At 47.6% G+C, this 20452-nt stretch overlaps 7 protein-coding genes across 7 annotated transcripts; 2 read left to right on the forward strand and 5 right to left on the reverse strand.

Moving 5' to 3' along the window:
- Positions 1-2550: 2550 nt before the first annotated feature.
- EDB91DRAFT_1061236 (uncharacterized protein) lies at positions 2551-3294 on the reverse strand (the record flags this gene model as incomplete). The annotated part of the gene is made up of 3 exons (XM_041314425.1): positions 2551-2661; positions 2714-2818; positions 2863-3294. The coding sequence occupies 3 exons, from the start codon at positions 3292-3294 to the stop codon at positions 2551-2553; spliced, it is 648 nt and encodes a 215-aa protein (XP_041171702.1).
- A 3394-nt stretch (positions 3295-6688) lies between these two features.
- On the reverse strand, positions 6689-6904 carry EDB91DRAFT_1061276 (uncharacterized protein; the record flags this gene model as incomplete). Its single annotated transcript, XM_041314428.1, has 1 exon — positions 6689-6904. One exon carries the CDS (start codon positions 6902-6904, stop codon positions 6689-6691), a length of 216 nt encoding a protein of 71 aa, XP_041171703.1.
- EDB91DRAFT_896415 (uncharacterized protein) lies at positions 6889-7394 on the reverse strand. Its single transcript, XM_041328771.1, has 4 exons — positions 7267-7394; positions 7055-7212; positions 6994-7023; positions 6889-6943 (listed from the first exon to the last, which is right to left on the reverse strand). Exons 1-3 carry the CDS (start codon positions 7323-7325, stop codon positions 7013-7015), a joined length of 228 nt encoding a protein of 75 aa, XP_041171704.1. The 5' UTR covers positions 7326-7394; the 3' UTR covers positions 6889-6943; positions 6994-7012.
- A 582-nt stretch (positions 7395-7976) lies between these two features.
- Positions 7977-9136, reverse strand: EDB91DRAFT_1254016 (kinase-like domain-containing protein; the record flags this gene model as incomplete). Its single annotated transcript, XM_041323739.1, has 5 exons — positions 7977-7991; positions 8040-8496; positions 8557-8684; positions 8734-9008; positions 9067-9136. 5 exons carry the CDS (start codon positions 9134-9136, stop codon positions 7977-7979), a joined length of 945 nt encoding a protein of 314 aa, XP_041171705.1.
- A 1146-nt stretch (positions 9137-10282) lies between these two features.
- On the forward strand, positions 10283-11795 carry EDB91DRAFT_1339508 (uncharacterized protein; the record flags this gene model as incomplete). The annotated part of the gene is made up of 6 exons (XM_041325668.1): positions 10283-10327; positions 10377-10751; positions 10810-10985; positions 11037-11146; positions 11453-11511; positions 11565-11795. 6 exons carry the CDS (start codon positions 10283-10285, stop codon positions 11574-11576), a joined length of 777 nt encoding a protein of 258 aa, XP_041171706.1. The 3' UTR covers positions 11577-11795.
- A 1343-nt stretch (positions 11796-13138) lies between these two features.
- EDB91DRAFT_1350372 (WD40-repeat-containing domain protein) lies at positions 13139-15325 on the forward strand (the record flags this gene model as incomplete). The annotated part of the gene is made up of 5 exons (XM_041326059.1): positions 13139-14191; positions 14247-14315; positions 14371-14628; positions 14681-14935; positions 14993-15325. The coding sequence occupies 5 exons, from the start codon at positions 13139-13141 to the stop codon at positions 15323-15325; spliced, it is 1968 nt and encodes a 655-aa protein (XP_041171707.1).
- A 4630-nt stretch (positions 15326-19955) lies between these two features.
- On the reverse strand, positions 19956-20294 carry EDB91DRAFT_1013215 (uncharacterized protein; the record flags this gene model as incomplete). Its single annotated transcript, XM_041312454.1, has 2 exons — positions 19956-20155; positions 20222-20294. Coding segments are annotated over 2 exons (273 nt in total), but the record flags the coding sequence as incomplete, so codon positions are not given.
- Positions 20295-20452: the final 158 nt, after the last annotated feature.

Below are 20452 nucleotides of genomic sequence, written 5' to 3' on the forward strand. Positions count from 1 at the left end.
CATGACGATTGCTTTCCCCACCATCCTCAGTTATGGCTGGCAGCCACTGGGATTATCCCAACACACGCGTGGTTTATGCGCTACCTTCAGCATTTTTTCCCACCGACTATTTCTGGGCATTCAATGCACGCTGGAGGAGCTACTGCTCTGGCCATGGCTGGTGTTGCGCCTGTGCTGATACAGGCAGCAGAACTAGTGTTGCCATGGTTCCAGCTTTTGTTGGCTTTAGCCGTGGGCAGAGCTGTAATTAGCCGAGCTGTGTATGTTGTGGGGAATTCCCCCACTGTAGGTGTAAAACCCCGTCCTTTCCGCATCGTCTCACATCAGTTCTGCATATTCCGCTTGTTCTGCATTTCCCGTGCATTGTCCGATGGGTTCCGCATTCCCGCGCATCCTTCGGAACCCACCCGCACTATCCGATATTCCCGTGCATCATCAGACAACCTTCGCATGTCCTGTCCCCATCCTTCCAGGTCCATTGGTATGCTGTATCTCTCTTCCCATTGTTCCTAACATTATCTGGATCAAATTGACACATGCCCTTATGGCATAGACCCCTATTCCGGAGTATTGCACCCATGTGCACTGTCTGCCTTCACTTCCGCTTCCTGAGAAACTTACTACCTGTACCTCAGTGTTCCTTGAAAATAATATTCCCTTTAAGTAGTGGTACTGAGGGTTTGGGTGTTTTTTATCAAATCCCATCTTTTACCTTCCCACTTTTCCTTCACCTTACTAGAGGACCGCTTTGACTTATGCCCACTATCAATCTAACCTTGTGATATACTTCCTTCAACTTGACCTGCAAGTTCCGATGACTCCTTACGTTCCACATTGTATCCAGTTGAGTTCTGCTTCATTCTGTTCCATTCTGCTTGGGTTCCACTTGAGTCCTGCTTGTTCCGCTTGAGTTCCGCTAGTTCCGCTTGTTCCACATTTTTGCAGATCCTCATCCTACCTGCGGTAGGGTTAAATAGGGTCGCTTAGACAGAGATTAGCACTCCCCAGTAGCAATCCCCTTTAGGGTCGAACATTCTTGTTCTCAAGTGAGGCAGTAGGCAGCAAAGACCCAACTGTGTAGTAGATTGATTTCTCTCCGCTGCACTTGTTGTACCCACAATATAGTTATAGTTTATGTAATATATGGCTCAGTCCAGTCAATGGACCTGTTTTACAGGCTTCAAGCCAGCTTTAAAATTAGAATATATATTTGTGCTTAATTATAAATACATTGGTAATAATAATACTTAGGGTCAAATGCCCAAAAAGGAAACACTACCATTTGATCCTTGATACTACACAATACAAACTCTAAAATCACATCTGATATTGACGATCATGAATCAGGATGGGTCCCCAAGCCGACGTAAGTGAATCTTCTAATCCGATGTTTGGAAAGCTAAGTCGAATTAGTTGTATTGTAGTCTCAATCATGCTTGTAAGATACAAGCGGAACAAGCAGAGATAAGGAGAATGGGACATAGATCTGTGAAGACGGGGGCAGGAGAACGTGTCGCAGAGATGGGGGCGGGAGAACATAAAAAGGACAAGCGCCAGAACAAGTAAAGGTAGTGGTAAACAAGAAGCAAGAGATCAGAACTGACGAAAATGAGAAAATCAATGTAATGCGCCATAGATAATAGCAGCATCTTCAATGTCGTCGCACTCCTGGATTGCAATAGCACTGAGAAGAGCGTCATGTGCAGAACTGTTGCCTGAAACTCCACTGGTGTTAAGTGTAAAAGACCCATCAGAGTCAGACCCTATCTCGCATAGCAGCGCATATTCCATGTCTCACTGTGATGCCGCCCATCCTTTGGTAAAGTTAAGTCTCTCCTTTTTGAGGATAAACTTAATGATCTGCAGCGCTTCCATCAGGACTGGGCTGATGTGATTCCTTTTTTTGGTGTATGTCTCGCTACTTGATGAGAACACCCACTCACATGGAACAGCGGATGCCTGTGTTGGGAGGTAGTCCATTGCAACAGCATAAATAGTTGGGAACATGCCCTGAGACACCTGGTTGACACTTCATGGTCAATGACAAAAGCGCAAGAGAGACACAAGGCTTACCCTCCAAAATGATAGTATATCTGTTCCCTTGGGGCTTTAGGTAGCCATACTGTAAGCCTCGAACTCCTGATCAACCGTTTGGACACTATCGTGACAATCTGACAGTGTTTCCATATCAGGAAGTCTGTAGATGCATGCGCCTAGTGTGCGTCATGGCACTTCAGTAATTGGAGACGGCGCAGAGCCAGAGGTGTTCTTCCCTCTCTTTCCATGCATCTGCAGGATGTAGGTTCAGAGTTGTACTGTTACTAGTGAAATAGATGTACCAGTTTTATTATGTGCTTCTTGGCATCCTTGGCTCGCTGCTGGCCCCAGTGTTTTTCCATCCATGACATGCGCATTGTAGGATCAATGACTATGAGAGGAATGATGAGAGTTAAACTTGATTAAAGCACGCAGGACTGACACATTGCGACAGCATAGGTGTTCATGGCACTCATGCAATCATCATACTTGTCCGTCCAATCCAACCCTATGTTAACTAAAGGCACAGTTCCAGCACTGGATCATTTTCTCGAAAGTGGGAACTGCACCACTCAGTATGGGAGTGCTTTTGCTGGACATCGTTTGCTGAGCAGTGTGCGGCGCCTAATATAAAATGCTAAAATGGATCGCAAGTTTCAAACATGTAAGTACCAACCTCCAAAATCACTTTGAAATCCTGTAGGACGAGCCATTCCATCAGACTCAACTTCTTGTTGATCATGTGGCATTGAAGGGGGGAGTCGCAGAATAAATCCATGGCCTAGTTCTCTGTTAGTCCATGTATTTAGTGGGGTGGACGCTTACCTGGCGAAGGGTTTGTAAATGGTTCAGCATGACGTAGGTTGAATCCCAACGTGTGGGCTCGTCATGTAGCAGTTGCACGACAGGGAGTTGGATGATTGCACCTGAGTCATCTTGGAACCACTTCTCGTCATTTCCCGTGGTAATGATTACCCTAAAACTATTACATTGTTTGTCTGATGCACGGATGGTGCATATGAGGAGCCTCACCTGATCCAGGGCTTTGCCTTGGATGGCTTCAACATATGTATCTTTGTTGATGGTCTTACCTTCAACTACCCATCTGTCAACCACACCTGAAAAGTCGGCTTTCCAGTAGTCATTGAGAATATGCCTCACACAGATGTTGATGATGTGAGGAAAGCACAGGATCCTCTGTTCAACAGGATGAAAATGTATCCCGCGCGACTCCAATAGACGCAATAACTCTTGCATGGAAGTATGATTGTTTCCCGCATTATTGAGAGTAAAATGACCCGACTAAATGAAGTCAGCACATGTCATGTTGAAAAAACTAGATACTTACTTTATCTGTTACATTGGCATGATTGAGGAGGCCCTGTATGGATGAGCCCAGGCTATCTCCTGCATGACTCCCTGGGGTATGGTGAAAAGCTATTAGTGCTGCCTTTAAGATGAGCACGTTAGTCCAATCTTCTTTGGCAATCCAGTGAGCAGTGATCACCATAAATGGACGGAGATTAGAATCCGACCACAAGTTGGAGGTAAACAAGATCTTTCCTTGCACCTTCTGAAAAAATATAAGACACTTCATGGGACTCTCGACAGTAATACACTTACCGCAAGGTCGCTCTTTAAGGCCTCGAAGTAGTCATCGAAAGCGTCAAGGATCAATTCCCGCAATTTGGTGCGGTGACAGATGTCAGAATTGTTTAACTCTGGTTGCAGAAGACGGATCAGTTGACGAAATTCAGGGCATTCAATGAGATTGATTGCCTGAAGACATTAGTAACAATAGCTTGTAGAAAGTAGTCGGTGACTCACCTGGTCGTCAACAACAATAACCTTGACGAGCTGTCGATGCATTTCATTGATGGTGAAGTCAGGTAATTCATCTTGCAGAGGTCCTAACTGCCTGAGCTGTGTGTCATCACGATCAGAGGGCGAACCAAGTGAATCAATGGTACAAGTCGGATCCTTCTTCAGCCGTCTATGGATCATCGCAAGGGTCCAACCTTCATCAAAAAGATCATTCAAAGACTTGATCTGTATCTGCCATCCATGGCGCTCTGCCTCTTCTAAGTAAAGGTTGGTGTGACAATTGAAAATGTGCGTTCGACGACCTCCAGAGGCAGTAGAGTTAGCATATGATGTCGCTGGGTATGAGGCATCCTCTTGATTCATTTGCCTGGTAAAGAATGTAAGAAAGAAAAAATGTCTTGCACTGACACAGACGTGATACTTACTCGCAAGGTATGCAGATCCTGCACTTAGTGACTTTATCTTCCCTAAAAAGGAAAAGAACATTGTCAGAGCTTTTAGGTTTTTTGGCGCAACCACCGGTGGCCAAAGGGTTGGTTGTAGTGGAATGGATGGTGTTGAATTGCAGTTTGCAGTGGGCTAGGGCCTGTAGGTGCCCTGACTGTAGGTACAGGCAAGTTGTCCGTTTCTTTGTCTGCAGAGACATCCTCGAGGTTGAAAGACTCCCCTTCTTCCACTGTAGGATCTGTGCGACTTGGACCAGCACAAGCTGCATCATCATCTCGATATCTGCGAGGGAGCTGCCGGTCTCAATGTGGGTTTGTAAATCCTGCAACAGCAATGGGGATGATGGCAGCAGGGGCCAAGATGGGAGCAGCAACAACAGCAGTGGGAATGGGTATAGGAGCAGTGACAGCAGCAGTGGGGGTAGTGACAATTGGAGTGGGAATGGGAGCAGCAGCAGCAACGACCTTGGGCGCACGCCGGCGAGGTGGCATATTGGTAGTACCGTAGTAGACTAGTAGTAATGAAGACCCAACAACGCAATCCCTCTTTATATAAATGGAAAAACATCAATGAGTACTGTAGAAAGTAGTATGGAGTTCTGGACTGCTTACTTGTAAAGTTCAAAGGGCGCTGAGTGATAGGGTGTAGGTGGCCATACAAGGTGAAGAGCCAGAGTCTAGAGTCTAGACAGCATGGCAACTCCTGGGTCGTGCCTTCACCCTCATGATCGACCAATCAGTTCATTGAGTGCTGAAACTAGACATAAGGCATTGTTGATTGGATATTCCCTGCAGGAAATGTGAGTGAAAAATGTTTCTACCTAATACTGATAAAAACGCGACGCACAGATTGGCTGACTAGCCATAGCAGATGCCCATGATCGATGTTGAGTGGAATATATGGTGCCCTGTTAGTTTTCCACAGTAGCTACTGCAGGGTGGGATATAAGTGAACTGTCATATACCTGATCTGACCGCTCCGATATTGATATCCACTCCACTTTCCGACCCCCTCCACTCCATCCATCCTCCACTCCATCCAATCACAAGTCCGCATTCCGCCCTACGCTTCCGCTCAACCACTCAACCGGTCCCTTTCCATAACCTCTCCATTCAACTGGATCTCTTTCTCCTTTTAGATATATACTTTCCCCTTCGGTACATAGACCCTTACTTCCGGATCACTGGTAATTCCTATTACCGCCCAATCGCCGATCCGACGCGTACATATTAATATCCGCTCCGACTTATGTCTTCGCCTGTGTAAAATACTTACAAACTATATCCTTGGTACATAGCTTTACAACATAGTTATCCTGGTCACTGCCTCATACATAGTAGTATATAACATATCATGTACTTAGATATTTTCCTCAGTCTTAATATTACTTGTCTTCTCGCAGTTACATCTTGTGAGAATTCTCAGTAGGACCTTGCCTCCTCTGGACACAAGTCTCAACTTGTTGTCACCTCTGACCCTCCAACCCTCCGCTCCAACTTAGAGCCGTGCTCTAAGTCTTTCCCTTATTACTCCGCCCCTATCAAATATCCTCCTTCGCCCCTCCGCATTGTCCTCTGCTTTCCCCGCCCCTACCAACATTTCCCCCTGCTCCTATCCACTCTCCGCATCACTCCCCACCTTCTCCGCTCCGCTCCTAGTCAGCCCACTGATAGTAGCTCTTACTCCCCGACCCTCAAAGCGGACCAAAGCGGTCCACTCATCCTACCATCAGACAACGTCAGACCTGCTCCAAATTCGGGGAACATACTCGGCTAAGGGAGCAGCGCAAGAGCTGAAGCCAAGCCCCGACCCCTCTGCTTCCTGAGTCGGCACGGTACCTAACATGAACCCCATCAATAATCGATTACATCAGAGGCAAAGACCTCAACCACCGCTCAGTGCTCGGTAAGCACTTTTCCTGGTCATTCATACTAAATCAAAGTTCAATGCCCCTGCATATAGCTCTCCCAGAACAAGTATGTAGGCAGTAGTTACGAGCAAAGGTGGAAGGTAGAAAAAACTTCTAAGTATCCAGATATCACTGTAGTATTGCCGGGATGGTCATCGCATGAGAGAAGTAGTGGGTGGAGAACATAGCCGCTGATTGATTGAGTGCTGGATGAGCCTGGATTAGTGTTTCCATGAACTGAACCCAATCGAAATGAGGTGGGAGTTCATTCTAGGTTCGATGGGTCGAGGTGAAATGAACTGAAGTGTAATGAATACGGCTCGAAGCTCCAGCCAATGAGAAGTGTTTGTAAAGTGAAGTAGATATGAAGTGGCTATGTTTCATTCTACATTATCATTGTCGACATTTTGTAATAGATCAGCAAGCTCGTCAAAATTCCCCGTAACTATGTATCAATTCCTCTGCAGCCCTTCATGTCACAGGCCCTGAAATTTGATAGTCATCCTCTTTTGCAATTGATTCCCTAGTGAAACATAGTCTCTCCTGTCTGTAAGACAACTTGAGAATCTGGAGTGCTTCCAATACTCGTGGTGAGAATCTGCTTCGACGGAGTGTGCATGTTTCTTTGCTGGATGAAAATACACATTCGCACAACACAAAGGATGCCTGAACTGGCGGAACATCCATAGCAATGCAGAAAAATAGTGGATAGACTTTTTCCATGCGCTGAAACTGACTTTAGCACCTTCCTTATGTGAAGGAAAAGTCGAGCTCACCTCCCAGAAGCGAACGAGATCAGTCATGTGCTCGCCCACATTGAATGTGACTGGTTCACACTCATAACGCTCAAGCTCATGCAGAGCATCTTGAGGGTAAAATGGTGGACATGCATGAGCAGCGGACCATGGCAGACTTGTATAGCCTGGGTGAGAGTGATGATGCTGTTGCTCAGATGCAGAAGAGATACTAGTAGCAGAAGCTGCAGAACTGTTCCACTGGTGAAAACTCATGTTTGGTGAATACAATACTAAACTCACAGTACAACGCACGAATTTATATGATGACCTAGACACTGGTCACCTAACCACACTGGAGGATTGCTCAACATTTGTATTGTACAGCATTGCAGGCACCTGTCCTCTGGCGCTAAAGCAGTACTGCGGTCCGATGAAAATACATATAATCACGTTCTAGACCAAAAGGTTCGAGGACAGGAAATGGAGGAGCAGAATACATTGAGGAAATGCTAGAGATGTGAGGTTGATGGAGCACTACTCTAACAAATCACCAAGTCACAGGCCAGATTTAGCATTTCATTTGGCAGTTCATTCATAATTCGATGCTTATCTACGAGGCGTAAACAAATCAAGTTGTATCGAACTACCTCAATTTCTAACTGAACCCAAATTACCTCAAGGTCACTTCAGTTTGACAGCAACACTAGCCTGGATCTATATCACATTGCAATAAAGTCAGAAAGGGAACTTAGGGAAGTGACTCGTTGGTTTAATGGCAAGTACCTCATGGAGGTTCCATAACTGCACAATGTCAATTAGAGCATGGCGGTGGGAGACTCATAATTGGCTAATAATAAATATCCTACAGCCCAGACTAGACGAGACTCACTGGGGCTGTAGCAATGTGAATACATGCGTTCATTTTATGTACATATAAGTACTAGTAGCTACATGTGTTCCATCAACAGCGTCGGCTACTTTTGCTGCATGGAGTTGAAGTTGGGGCATGTGGTTGGGAGCCGTTATGTGGATGTAAACTTCCAGATAACTTGAGCTTCAGTTCACGAGTGAAATGGACTACTCACATACGAGTTGATCAGGCGAAGAGGCGTTGCCTTCAGTGGATATGGGGGTGTCACCTCGGTCACCCGATATTCATCAGGGATTGCAGGAGTATGTGTGGAAAGATCATCAGGCTTGCTGAAATCGAGCAAGCACGTAGCAGATGCAGGCAATGTGGCACGAAGACCATGCAGTAATGAACAAAGATAGTCATAGTCAGGATCCTCTGAGAATGCAAGAGAGCGTGAGTAAACGAGAATACTTGCGAACTCGACAGGAATTCCATGACACAAGACTTCAACGGTAGTGTTTACTTTATGCTCGAGTATGGCAGCACTAGAAAGCTTCTCATGGCAATCAGATAACCATGGGAGGGAGCCACATAAGAAATATATCAACATATATGTCAGTGATTCGAGATTGTCGCGGCGACCTGGCTCAACTCCTAAGTGGTTGTTGATTGAGGCAAATGCAGGGGTGCTGGTAAGACATCAATCATGGCGAAATGGTATGTGCATTCTAGTTGAAGTGTTGCAGTACTCCTTCACAATACCGAAGTCGATAATAAAGACAGTGTGCCTCAAATCGTTGAGACCCACCATGACATTCTGTGGTTTGATATCACCATGGACATAATTGTGTGAGTGAATGTATTCGAGACATGAGAGCTGAGTAAATGTATTAGCCTCTGCAACAACCTGCCACAGACTGACTCACCAGTTGGTCACCGAGATTAACGACAGTATGAAGGCTGAATTTCTGACTGTGTATGAGGAATATATCATGCAGTGACGAACCAAGGAGGTTGAGAGCCAGAGCATGGTACGTCGACTCTCTACCAAACCAAAGTACATGGGGTATGCCAACCCCACCTTCAAGTTGTTTCAAAATGTGGTATTCGCGCTGCAGAGAAGACAAATTATTGACAATGGGTTCCAGTTTGATAGCAACTACATCATTATTTATGATGTTTCGTGCGCAGTACATGACAGCTAAGTGAGATCTGTCTGAATTCAACATAGTCACCATGTGAATGACATAGTTACATACCGTATGAACCAGATCCCAGAACATCTCCCAGTCTAAATCTTCCATCGACTTGAACAGGGACTTTACTCATGGTACACAATCCAATCAACACTGCAATCTTGAGTCCTGGAGCCTGAGGGAACGAGAAAATGTTTTCATACATGTTTGCGAGTTGGTTGGAGCTGGCTTAAAACGGCTTAAGCCGTTTTAAGCCGGTGTTCATACATTCTCGGTTCATAGCTGGTTTGCATGGCTGACTAACGCTTTGAACCAATCTAAAGAGCTTACTGGTGACTTGGCTCACCTGTTTGGCCGAACTGCCGGCTATCCAGTAAATGCCGAGCCTGAGTCAGCCATAGCCGGGCCGCGGCACAACTAAGCGGGACGCTGGTCCTCGGATGAATTCCAGAAGTACATTCACAAGCACCCTTTCTTGCTTCATCTACTCATACACGGTTCTCAAAATCCGTAGCTCACCGAGATTGTCAGCTCTGTTTGTGTTTTCTGCTGTATTTGTGCGTCGACGGCTCGTGCGGGGTCATTTCTAAATAAAATTAAAATTAAAAAAAATAGGCCCTATAGCGGCTTTGATCGAGTCTTACTCTTTTTTCCCGTTCTCAGTCGTCCCGTTACTCGTTTTTTGAGCGCGTTCTCGCCCCGTTAACTCGTTTTGAGCGCGTTCTCAGTCATCCCGATGACTTGTATACTACTTTATTTCGAGCTGTCATATCTCGGTGCTAAAATTGATTGCGGGTCCCCCGAGCATTAAGCTGGGGGACCCCGCCTGCCCTAAACTCATTCTTCGAGTGCTGGTATGGAGTGCAAGTTGATTCATATGAAAGATGTGCTTGTTGACATCATGATCACTCCAGGGATCATAATGTCAACAAGCACATCTTTCATATCATCTTGAACTCGGCTGGTACCCTCCTCGCATCGGCATCTGATGACAACACAATTCGCTTGTGGCAGCTCCCCGCAGGCACTGAAGTCGCCCGGTTTCAGCATTCGACTTCGCTGTATCGTGTTGCATTCTCGGTCGATGGACGCTCTATATTCGGCAACGACGAAAACAAAATATCGCAATGGGAGATACCGGAGCAGGTCCTCACAGCGGCGTGCGGTAAGGTGACTCATCCCAACTTCTATATCACTCCGCGCACAAGCTCACGCACTCCCATGTCAGGCTGGTCCTTCATGGGGCAAACAACAGGCACGTGTTCTTTACTAGCATCCCATGTATATACTGATTTTCGACCAGAATCAACAAGGGCTTCTTCATGTACGTAGTCCCATGGTCACCAATTCATTGTCGTCTTAGATACTCCTAGTCAGAAATTCCCGGCCAGCGCCACAGGGCACTGAACTACGAGCGCACCAACAGGCCTCGCGGACAGGCTGCTTACTCTGCATCGTCACGCACTCATGCCGAGAGTTCTTCGCCTTCTCCGTTGCACGATTTCAGGGCCTTTTTCAGTGGCATCCGGCCGTCGTCAGACAACAAGCAGAAGGAACGTCAACAAATAATTGCTGACACGAACCTGTGCGCCGATGCGGAACGCCCTCCATCTACTCGCTTTCACGGCGTCACAACCTTTTCCAATCTCATTCGGTCATCGTCAGACAAGAAAGGGAAGCAAAAGGAGCGTCAACCGAAACGCCACACGCCTCAAGTCGTCCGTGTTCCTCTCGGACAAGCTACATATGTTTGTTGTCCCACAATTATGATGTTGGGTGGTATCTGACCACGTCCTTCCCTACTAGGGTGACGCTGTCGGTGTGGATGATGGAACAAGACCATATGTGCTCTTCTTTTGCCTCAGCTGGTTCCAGAAAAAGGAGAAGAAGCCGGATCCTCCACGGCCGGTCTATGATGACGAACTTGAGGATGACGAACCCGAGGAAAACATTCTCAATACTCCCATACCTACTACTACCCGGTATGATCATCTCAACCGCCTGTAAAACACATTACCTGATTTAATTTATAGGGCTCAGTGTGCCCGGCATGACGAAATTGAATTGAAACCAACGACTAACCAGTCACAGCCCGAGACAGGACCATCTCGTCTTGCATTCTTTGATGATCTCAGTCTACGTAGTTAGTTGCGTCACCTACATCGTATTTGATGTTTCAGACATTTGTCGCCCTTCCTCTGATGACTGTGACCTCCAAACGGACTTTTCCGTTTTACTACCCGTCTAGCGATAAGTATGTACAGCAATATATATCTATATGCATTTCCGATCTCGAAGCGGTTTGCACCTCGAATCTCTACTAACATTCCATGACATTGTTTCTGGATAACCTGCTCGCAACGACGCACTTGGAGGATGAGACGAGCGATTCTACCGCCATCAGGTTTTTTCTCGTTCAAATGGCACTACTAATCCACGACCCGTGTAGACATCCCCTCTAACACAACAGTACCAGCTATGGTCAGACCTGTAGACGAACAGATGACTGTAAGTGCATGTTTCCTCTCAATTGAGATTTGACGCTGATCTGTACTTTGTAGGATCGGTACTAGTTTACATTTACTCGTGAATCGAGTCATGAAACCAATGGCTCGCCCGTCATGGCCAAATGCAGGATCTTCTCGTGCAATCAGTGAAGAACCCTCGGCAAATTGATCCAGAGCGTTCTGGTTATATCTCGAGCGATGATTCTACGTTGTACTTTCTGTGTCACACATTTCTTTCGAAAGCTACTATGATATCAATGGTTGCCCTGGACAAGGCGACACGTACATAATATGGTAGAGTATGGTACACTCGACTGTACAGGGGGCCGGGATTACGATCATGATTCATGATAGTTTCTTAGAGACACCCGAGCATAACTGAACACGGTCAAAAATGCTGTGAATAGATGCATTCATTTATCTGTACAGTGAAGGAAACAACATCAAGGTCCAGTTTGTCTGCTATGTTAGTAGCGTGAACTTCCTAGGGCCTAGAATCTAATCCTCATGGGGAATAAGTAGTGCATCCAATATGGTATATCACATCAAGATGACAGTGAAGCCTGAGCCTAGGTCAGCGTCACGGCACAAACCAGGGACATTGAGGTGGTGGCCAGAGGATAAGAAGCTAGGCGCTTGAATGAGCGGCCTATCACTTATCTGGCGAAGCACATGCTCGGCTGACGCGTCGGTGAACATGAAATTAGGAGATTAGTCGATCTAGACAGGGAAGTTAGTTAGATGGATTGAGGAATGTACTCGTCATTGTCACAGGCACCAAGAATTGTGTTCGTTCGTGTTTGGTCCTTACCCTGCTAACATTGAAAGAATAAGTCTTTCGTAGGATATCAATAAGTTACATCGGAATTGACCCATGAATCACAGCAAACGCGTAACGGGTGTTCCGCAGTCACACGAGGGATGGGTCTAGTGGAAGGAAAAACGCATGCAGGCAATAAGGGAAGGCTGTCTATACTCGTGGTCACTTTGGATTGCGCGCGCAGGCGCTTAGATGAATATTAAACGGCCAACCAGGCGCACAGTGGGCTCACCTGACATGTCAAATTCCCCTTGCACACCCCGATCGTTCTCGTTCTCGTTCTCACACCTGGAATCCGCTGAGGAGTATTACATTAGCTCGCTCAGATCTCGGAAAATATGGCAAGGCGTCTGGTGAGAGAACCCTTTAAATGCGTGCAGGATTGCCAGGACTCGAAACACAAATGATCGGAAACAAATAATGATGCAGGCTCTGAGATGTCAGAAGCTATGTCGACGGATGAAGCTCACCATCTGTCTTGATTTTTGAGTATATGCGCAAGAACGTAGTTCACCGTGCGAATATGATGTCGTGAATGGGGTGAATGATATTAAGAGGGTAGTGGGGATCATGGTTTGCAAACGTCGGACCAGCCGAAATGGGAGGAATTGCTGTATGGCTGCACAGCCTGCGATAAGTAGATGATTAACGCCGCTTCATATAAAAAACGCCTACCTTGTTCACTTTCCCCCAAGGAAGACACCAGTAGACCAACCAGTGAGTGCTGGTCAAATGTCCGACCCGCACAATAGATCACGAACAGCGCCAGAGCAAGGTTGATTCCCTAGACGCCTTACGGGGACGAGCCATGGCTGCTAGATTCTTTGCAAGGCAGACCCGCCAAGAAGCTTCAACCCCAGCGGAATCCAAAGGACCAACTCCGAAGTACGAATTTAAGGGACATGAGCGGGCTATATGGCGGTTCGTCTTCTTGCACGACAACATCCACATTCTGAGTGGTTCGTGGGACGGCACGATGCGGAAGTGGAACTGCGACACAGGACTTCTTGTCGGAGAACCATGGGAAGAGAAAGGTGGAAGCATATATTCACTGGCGCTTTCACCGGACGGGAAGACTATTGCGTGCGGGAGAGAGGATGGAAGTGTTCAGCGATGGAACACTGAAGGAGAGATGGTGGAAGACGTTTGGACAGGTCATAGCAATGGAGTGTGGTCGCTCTCATGGTCTCCCAGCCAAGGCCACTTAGCCAGCGGGTGCAACGAAGGAAAAATCCTCATTCGAGAAGCAAAAACCGGAAAAGTCGAAGTGGGTCCAATCAAGACGAAGCAAGACTCGGTGCAAGCACTTGCATATTCACCTTCAGGAGATAGAATTGCATCAGGCGGGAGCAATGAAACAATTTGCATCTGGGACACGAAGACCGGCAAGCTTATCATCAGCCCCATCGAAGACCTGGGTGATTACGTGTCGTCGTTGGTGTGGTCTTCGGACGGCAGCAAAATCTATTCTGCTTCCGACAAATGTGCACGTGTTTTCGACAGCACCTCAGGTGAACTACTCCATCGCTTCGAGCATGGCAATATCTTGTGGTCTATCGCACTTTCACCCAAAAATAATGTCCTGGCGTGCATAGGCAATGATGTTGCCCAGTTATGGGACACAGAGTCTTATCAGCCACTCCGAGGTCAGCCATTTCACCAGGAGGACCAAACCCTTTATTGTGTGTCATTCTCTCGAGATGGAATATACCTGGCATATGGTGGATATGACAAGAAACTCACTCTCTGGATGATCAAAGACATAGCTCCTGAGCTTCCAGTGCCCATACTTCAACAGGACTACAGTCAAGCTACACAGCAGGACACTCGACCCGAGTCCGCATCATCCTCTTGCCTTGACGTCGGTATTCTCATGTTTCACTGCCTGTCTTGCCTTACTCACATTACTGTCACAGGCCGATGCTACGGGTGGCGATGGCATCATCGAAGAGGAGCATGATGATCCATACAACACCTTTTTCCAGGTAAAACTCGTGTCTATCATGCAAAGGGCCTGGTACTGACGATAATCATTCGTAGCATTCCCAGCCATCTCTTCATTCGACATCATATGGGACCCGTCTTCACCACCTGTTTTCGACTCGCCGGTTTCGGAATATCGTCTCTCAACATCGCCCTCCAGCAAACGAGTCCAATCCAGAACAGTGCAACAAGCGCAGTTTCTTTGCACGTCATATTTACCACAACCCGCCCGTGCAGCCCATAACCACCACACTCAACCAACAAATACCAGGAGGGAAGGCTCGACCAGGAGAAGATCACGAGGAAAGCAACCAGGTAAGTTGTTACTCGACTTCCACACTATCACTTAATCATGATGGACCATCAGTGTTCTGCGAATGCTGCGCTCTACGCGAGCAAAGCAAACAAGGATGAAGATGACGAACCTCCCACCAATGTGCACACCCCACCACCCGATGATCCCACTTCCCCCGCCGAGCTCGACAGCGAAGACAATCGCATTATCTGGAAATGGTTAACACTCGGTCGAGGGAAGAATCCAACGTCTGCTACAATGGCTCCAATGAGGAGATACGAACGCTCTCCTGAGGCTGTTGAGATATATGCTGCGCGCGGGTTCCAGGTAACATTCAATCCATCTTGTACACAGTTTTGTTCGTTCTAAAATCGGGAATCACAGAGACTCGTCGCAATGAAGCGGGTCCGCAAGACAAAGGCATCGGCAGCTACGGACGGTGCTACTCCCGCCGCAGAACACCTCGGTACCTCATCACAAGCGGGTCCATCATCGCAAGTTGTCTCTGTACACGCAGTATCATCATTTCAAGGTATAGCTGTACACGAAGCTCAACATTCGCAAGGCACTGCAGGTTCATCATCACACGCTTCCTCATTGCACTTCGTCACTTATCACACCAAACATGGCTCAGATTCGGACTCGAGCATAGAAGGCAGCTGCAACAGATTCCTCGACAAAATATGTTTCCCTCGCGGACACTACCACGATGATTAGAGCGGCATTGACTGGATTTTTATGTACGCTTTGCTTGTACGTTCCTTCGTAGAGGTCCGTTTGCAATTCATAATACTGCTTTTGACATCACTTTACATTCTCGTATGTATAGCCCGTAACTATATTCTGTACTGGTAGTATCAACATATTTTTTTATCCGTTTACACGCCTCCTTCCACAGCAACATAACCATGGTCGGCTGCAAGCAAGTGACGCCTAACCTTCAGAAGCAGAAAGCGGTTGTTTGGATCCAAGGGCTTTGCCAAACAACGATGCACATCCACTCCATCGGGGTAGTTTCGATGCCATTAACACTCAGGAGTTGGCCTTCCACCAACCATCCCGACAGGGTACAACCATACTTAGCAGAGGGCTTGTAAAATCCAACCTGAACCTGGTGGCGTGAAATTGACATGCTGCATGAAATTCACGGGGCCTCCATCGTGAGCAAAAGCGGAGAGGATATCCACACTGGCTCCAGAGCCGCTTCCCTTTAATAGCGAACGCTCTTCTTTCATAACCCGGGGCTCGAACTGACTCGTAGCGTAATGCGAAAGAGAATACTGACCAGACAATAAATTTCAGAAACTGATTCGGCGGGGAATTCAAAGACGATAGTCTTCCCCAGTCCCCTATAGGCGAAGGAAGACAACGCTGCGATAAGGCAGTGACCGGTGAAGTATGAGTGTCTCGACACATCTGACACTACTCTGCATTTCCATGCGCTGATGCTGAACACCGTTACTAGCTTAATCACCAGGATGCGGCTGTCATCAGACAATAAGTAGGAGAAAAAGGAGTGCGAACCGAACATCAGGCCCCAGAAGTAGTTGATGTCCTGTCAGACAAGAGCCCCTTCAGTGAATTCACCCGTCTGAGACGGGCAGCCGGGCGTGACAATGTACCGATAGAGACGAGCCATCCGGTGTGGGCCGGTGGCAATAATTGTACTGTGATAGACGAGTGGGCCGAGGGTGTGGTGTATCCGAGGCAAACGGATGGGCCGGGAGTATATAGTATAAATGGTAGTATAGCAATGTACTATATAGGTGATTATGAATGGTGGTGAATCCAGTGTGTGATAGCGAGTGGGCCGGTAAATAAGGCACAATGGAGACGAGGGGGCCGGTAGATGAGATGCAATGGAGACGAGGGGGCCGGGGAATGGGGTGCAATGGAGACGAGTGGGCCAGCCATATGGGGTGCAATGGAGACGAGGAGGCCGGGGAATAGGGTGCAATGGAGACGGGTGGGCCGGCTGTATGGGGTGCAATGGAGATGGGTGGGCCAGTGTTACAGGGTGCAATGGAGACGGGTGGGCCGGAAGATGAAATGTAATGTAGACGAGGGGGCCGGTGTTACGGGGTGCAGTGGAGACGGGTAGGCCGGTGAATGAGGTGAAATTGAGACGGGTGGGCCGGCCATATGGGGTGCAATGGAGATGGGTGGGCCGGTGTTACAGGGTGCAATGGAGATGGGTGGGCCGGAAGATGAAATGTAATGTAGACGAGGGGGCCGGTGTTACAGGGTGCAATGGAGATGGGTGGGCCGGAAGATGAAATGTAATGTAGACGAGGGGGCCGGTGTTACAGGGTGCAGTGGAGACGGGTAGGCCGGTAAATGAGGTGAAATTGAGACGGGTGGGCCGGTGTTATGGGGTGCAATGGAGATGGGTGGGCCGGTAAACGAGGTGAAATCGAGCCGGGTGGGCCGGGGTTACGGGGTGCAGTGCAGACGGGTGGGCCGGTAGAACAGGTGAAATCAAGACGGGTGGGCCGGTAAAGGAGGTGAAATTGAGCCGGGTGGGCCGGGGCTACGGGGTGCAGTAGAGACGGGTAGGCCGGTTGACCAGGTGAAATCAGGACGGGTGAGCCAGCATTGCGGTGTGCAATAGAGATGGGTGGGCCGGTAAACGAGGTGAAATCGAGCCAGGGTTATGGGGTGCAGTGGAGACGGGTGGGCTGGTCAACCAGGTGAAATCAAGACCAGTGGGCCGGGGCTACCGGGTGCAATGCAGATGGGTGGGCTGGCATTATGGGGTGCAATGGAGGCGGGTGGGCCGGTACTGTGGGGTGCAATGGAGACCGGTGCATGCGTGCAAAAACCATATTTGGTACATCCATACAGTAACTGGCATATCCATCATAGAACAACCGGGGGATCCATTGTATAGCAAAACAAGATCTACCGGAAATATATCTTTGAATGACATCACTTGTCTAAATATCTACAGTCCATTGACCCAGAGTCCTCAAACCCATTCCATCTCCACTGGGTCGCTGAATTTTACATTGCTATATTTTGCATACTCTGTGCTTGGAGTCCCGACAAAGTTGTGAATGCTGTCTCGCATGTACCACGCAGTGACAATCCGGTTGCCTTCTTCAACATTCATGTAATGTCTCACCAGGCGACATGATGAAGCCAACATTGAGCCGGAGTTGTATAGAAATTTGATTCCGAGGTTCATAAAATCCATGATAACCGGCTGATAAACACCAGCGGTTGTCATGATATCAAATGCCGCCGGTCGGCACTTTGGGTCTCTATGAGGCGGTGTCCGGCGATTGCATATGACCGACACAACATTGAATATGGATGTCCAGTGTTGTAGATGATGGTACATCTCATGCAAATGATATCGGGTTGCCCATTCGCCCAGCCTGACTTGGGTTTCCATTCCAGCCCAATAAAGATCAGGGTGCATGACTCGAAGTGCAGCCGAAACTAGTATACTGGACCTTTGAAGGGAGGTCGTAATGTTCTGACCGACATCACCTTTCAGTGCAGCGGATACCTCGGGCGAAAACCCATCTTCCGGGTCAAGCTTTGGAAAACCATGTTTCTAGAATACTTCAAACCAGCGACTTCAATATATATGGACTGGACGTACCTCTCTTCCTTGCTGAAACCATGCAGGGGATATATTGATGCAACCGGGCGTAATCTTGCCATCCGGACTTGGATGAAAGTTAGACCGATGGGTCCTCCATTCAACAGTCCTACCAGTTGTTATGCTGTGCTTCAATAAATCACTCATGGAATGCATTGCACCATGCATATCTTGCTGTTATGTATGTCCGGCTGAGCTGAAATTCAAATGAAGATCAATGGAAGACTGACCATCATCATAGCAGTCATAGCTCCAGGCAAATACCAGACAATGATTCTACCTCCGGAATCAACGACGACGGCTGGTGTTGTCAAGAAATGCTCCTGTTCGGGGGGGAATCTGTCGAAGAGGGTCTGCTCTCGTTTTGCACTTCGACCGGATTCATCTTTGTCCAGGGCATCATTGTATCTGACCATGTCTATTTTGAGATGAACTGTATGGTGGTTAGTTGACCGGAATGTGGCGATGGACCGGCATACCTACCGGCATTGGAGTATGCAGAGGCCATCACATTGGCAAGATGCTCTAATGCAATGCAAGTGTCAATATCCAAGAGTCCAAGGTTCATGTTTTTTGCCGGTCGTTGATGAATTGTGGACATGAAAATCTCGTGAACCAATTCACCGGCAAGGTAGGTCTGATACAAAGCCCAGTCTAGTGGGATTGCGACCATGTCTGGAAAACCAAATGAGTGATGGAAAAACACCACTGTTGAATGATAGCCGGAGAGATAGCAGTTAGAGAAAATAGTTTCACATTCACACGGCCTGATTGCAAAGACAAAAACCGGTGCTTCTCATTTACATTGCAGTGAATATGACAGTAACATATAATAGTATAACATATTGACCAGATGCTGGAAGATGTCAGGTTGTCCTTGACTGCACATTCCAGCATTGAGCAATGTCATAGTCATCGCATGCGTTGGAATCAACAGAGAGTGCAATGCCTTGATATCCTGCAGGATAGCATCAACATCCAGTTCGCCGGGCCACCAATGTGTTGCGGTCATGATTGCAAGCACCCCCCTTGAGAAGGTGGGGAATGACAGCGGAGCAACCGGGTGGATAAATGATATATTGATGAATGGAGTTACAAAGGTCTGTATGACAGTGTAGAAGATGAGTGCAAGGGAATATCAGCATTCGCCGGATAGCTACCTCCATCTCCCATTGCATCAAGATGTAAAAATTTGTGGCATAGCCAGGCATGTCAGTGGCAAAACTCTTGTCAACATAGAGGTGCATAGCCAACAACCAGGAATTGGCATAGAATAAGGCGCGAGAGATATCCCCAGCAGTGATTTGATTGCCCTTAGCGGCAATGATGACTTGGTCAGGGGGGATGAGAGTTACAGTATTGTTCATGGAGGGAATGTGAGGCTGTAGTGAGACCGACACTCAGAATTATTTACATGTGTCAACCATAATTTCATATTACCTAACCAGGTGTTATGAAAGATTCAACCGGTACCAAGAACTGTCCCAACCGGTACCAAGAACTATCCACCCGCACCATGAACTATATATCCAACCGGTACATGAACCACCCGCCCCGGTACCATGAACCATCTGACCGATGGCATGAACCATCTGACCGGTTCCATGAACCATCCGACCGGTGGGCATGAACTATCCAACTGGTACATTGAACTATCCGACCGGTACCATGAACTATCCGACCGGTACCATGAACCATCAAACCGGTAGTTCTGGCTGACCTATCATCTCCGGAAGTATCCTCTGCATGTCCTGCTAGTTGGTGATATATGTGAGATTGTTGGGCAGCATAACATGTATGTCCGGTGAGCCCGCAGAAGTCGCATGTGTCCATGTGACTGAGCCATGGCTTTGGCTTGTGGTTTAAAGAATTAATGGACCACTGCATTTCAGGTTTGACAAGGAATGATACCTCCTCATTCCAAAGATCATGCAGTGCTTTCGTCCGGAGCCCAATTCACCCTGATAAACTATTGAGAATATGTGAGACCAGACATCTGATACCACTGGATACCAGACACTCACATTCTGTCATCCAGTCATTGCCTGATGTGTCACCCTGAACATCCAAGGACCAGACAGAACCATGAAAGAGTCGTGTCCCTCTGACCACATGCATTGGGATCGGCCACTGCAGAGCTTGCTTTCAGGTCTTCTTTCTTCAAAGGAAGGTGTTTCTTCAAGAGGTCGTGGTCAGGGAGATAGCCAGTTGCAACTGCTTTCGAATATATACTG

The sequence above is a fragment of the Suillus paluster genome (genome assembly GCF_016628075.1).
Source record: "Suillus paluster strain FC165 chromosome Unknown EDB91scaffold_97, whole genome shotgun sequence".
In the NCBI taxonomy this organism is placed as follows: domain Eukaryota; kingdom Fungi; phylum Basidiomycota; class Agaricomycetes; order Boletales; family Suillaceae; genus Suillus; species Suillus paluster.

Coding starts and splice junctions, on each gene's coding strand:
- EDB91DRAFT_896415 (XM_041328771.1), bottom strand. CDS start 7,325: ATGTTGAGCAATCCTCCAGTGTGGTTAGGTGACCAGTGTCTAGGTCAT. Junction 7,213..7,266: donor CTAGGTCATCATATAAATTC/GTGCGTTGTACT, acceptor AGTTTTCACCAG/TGGAACAGTTCTGCAGCTTC.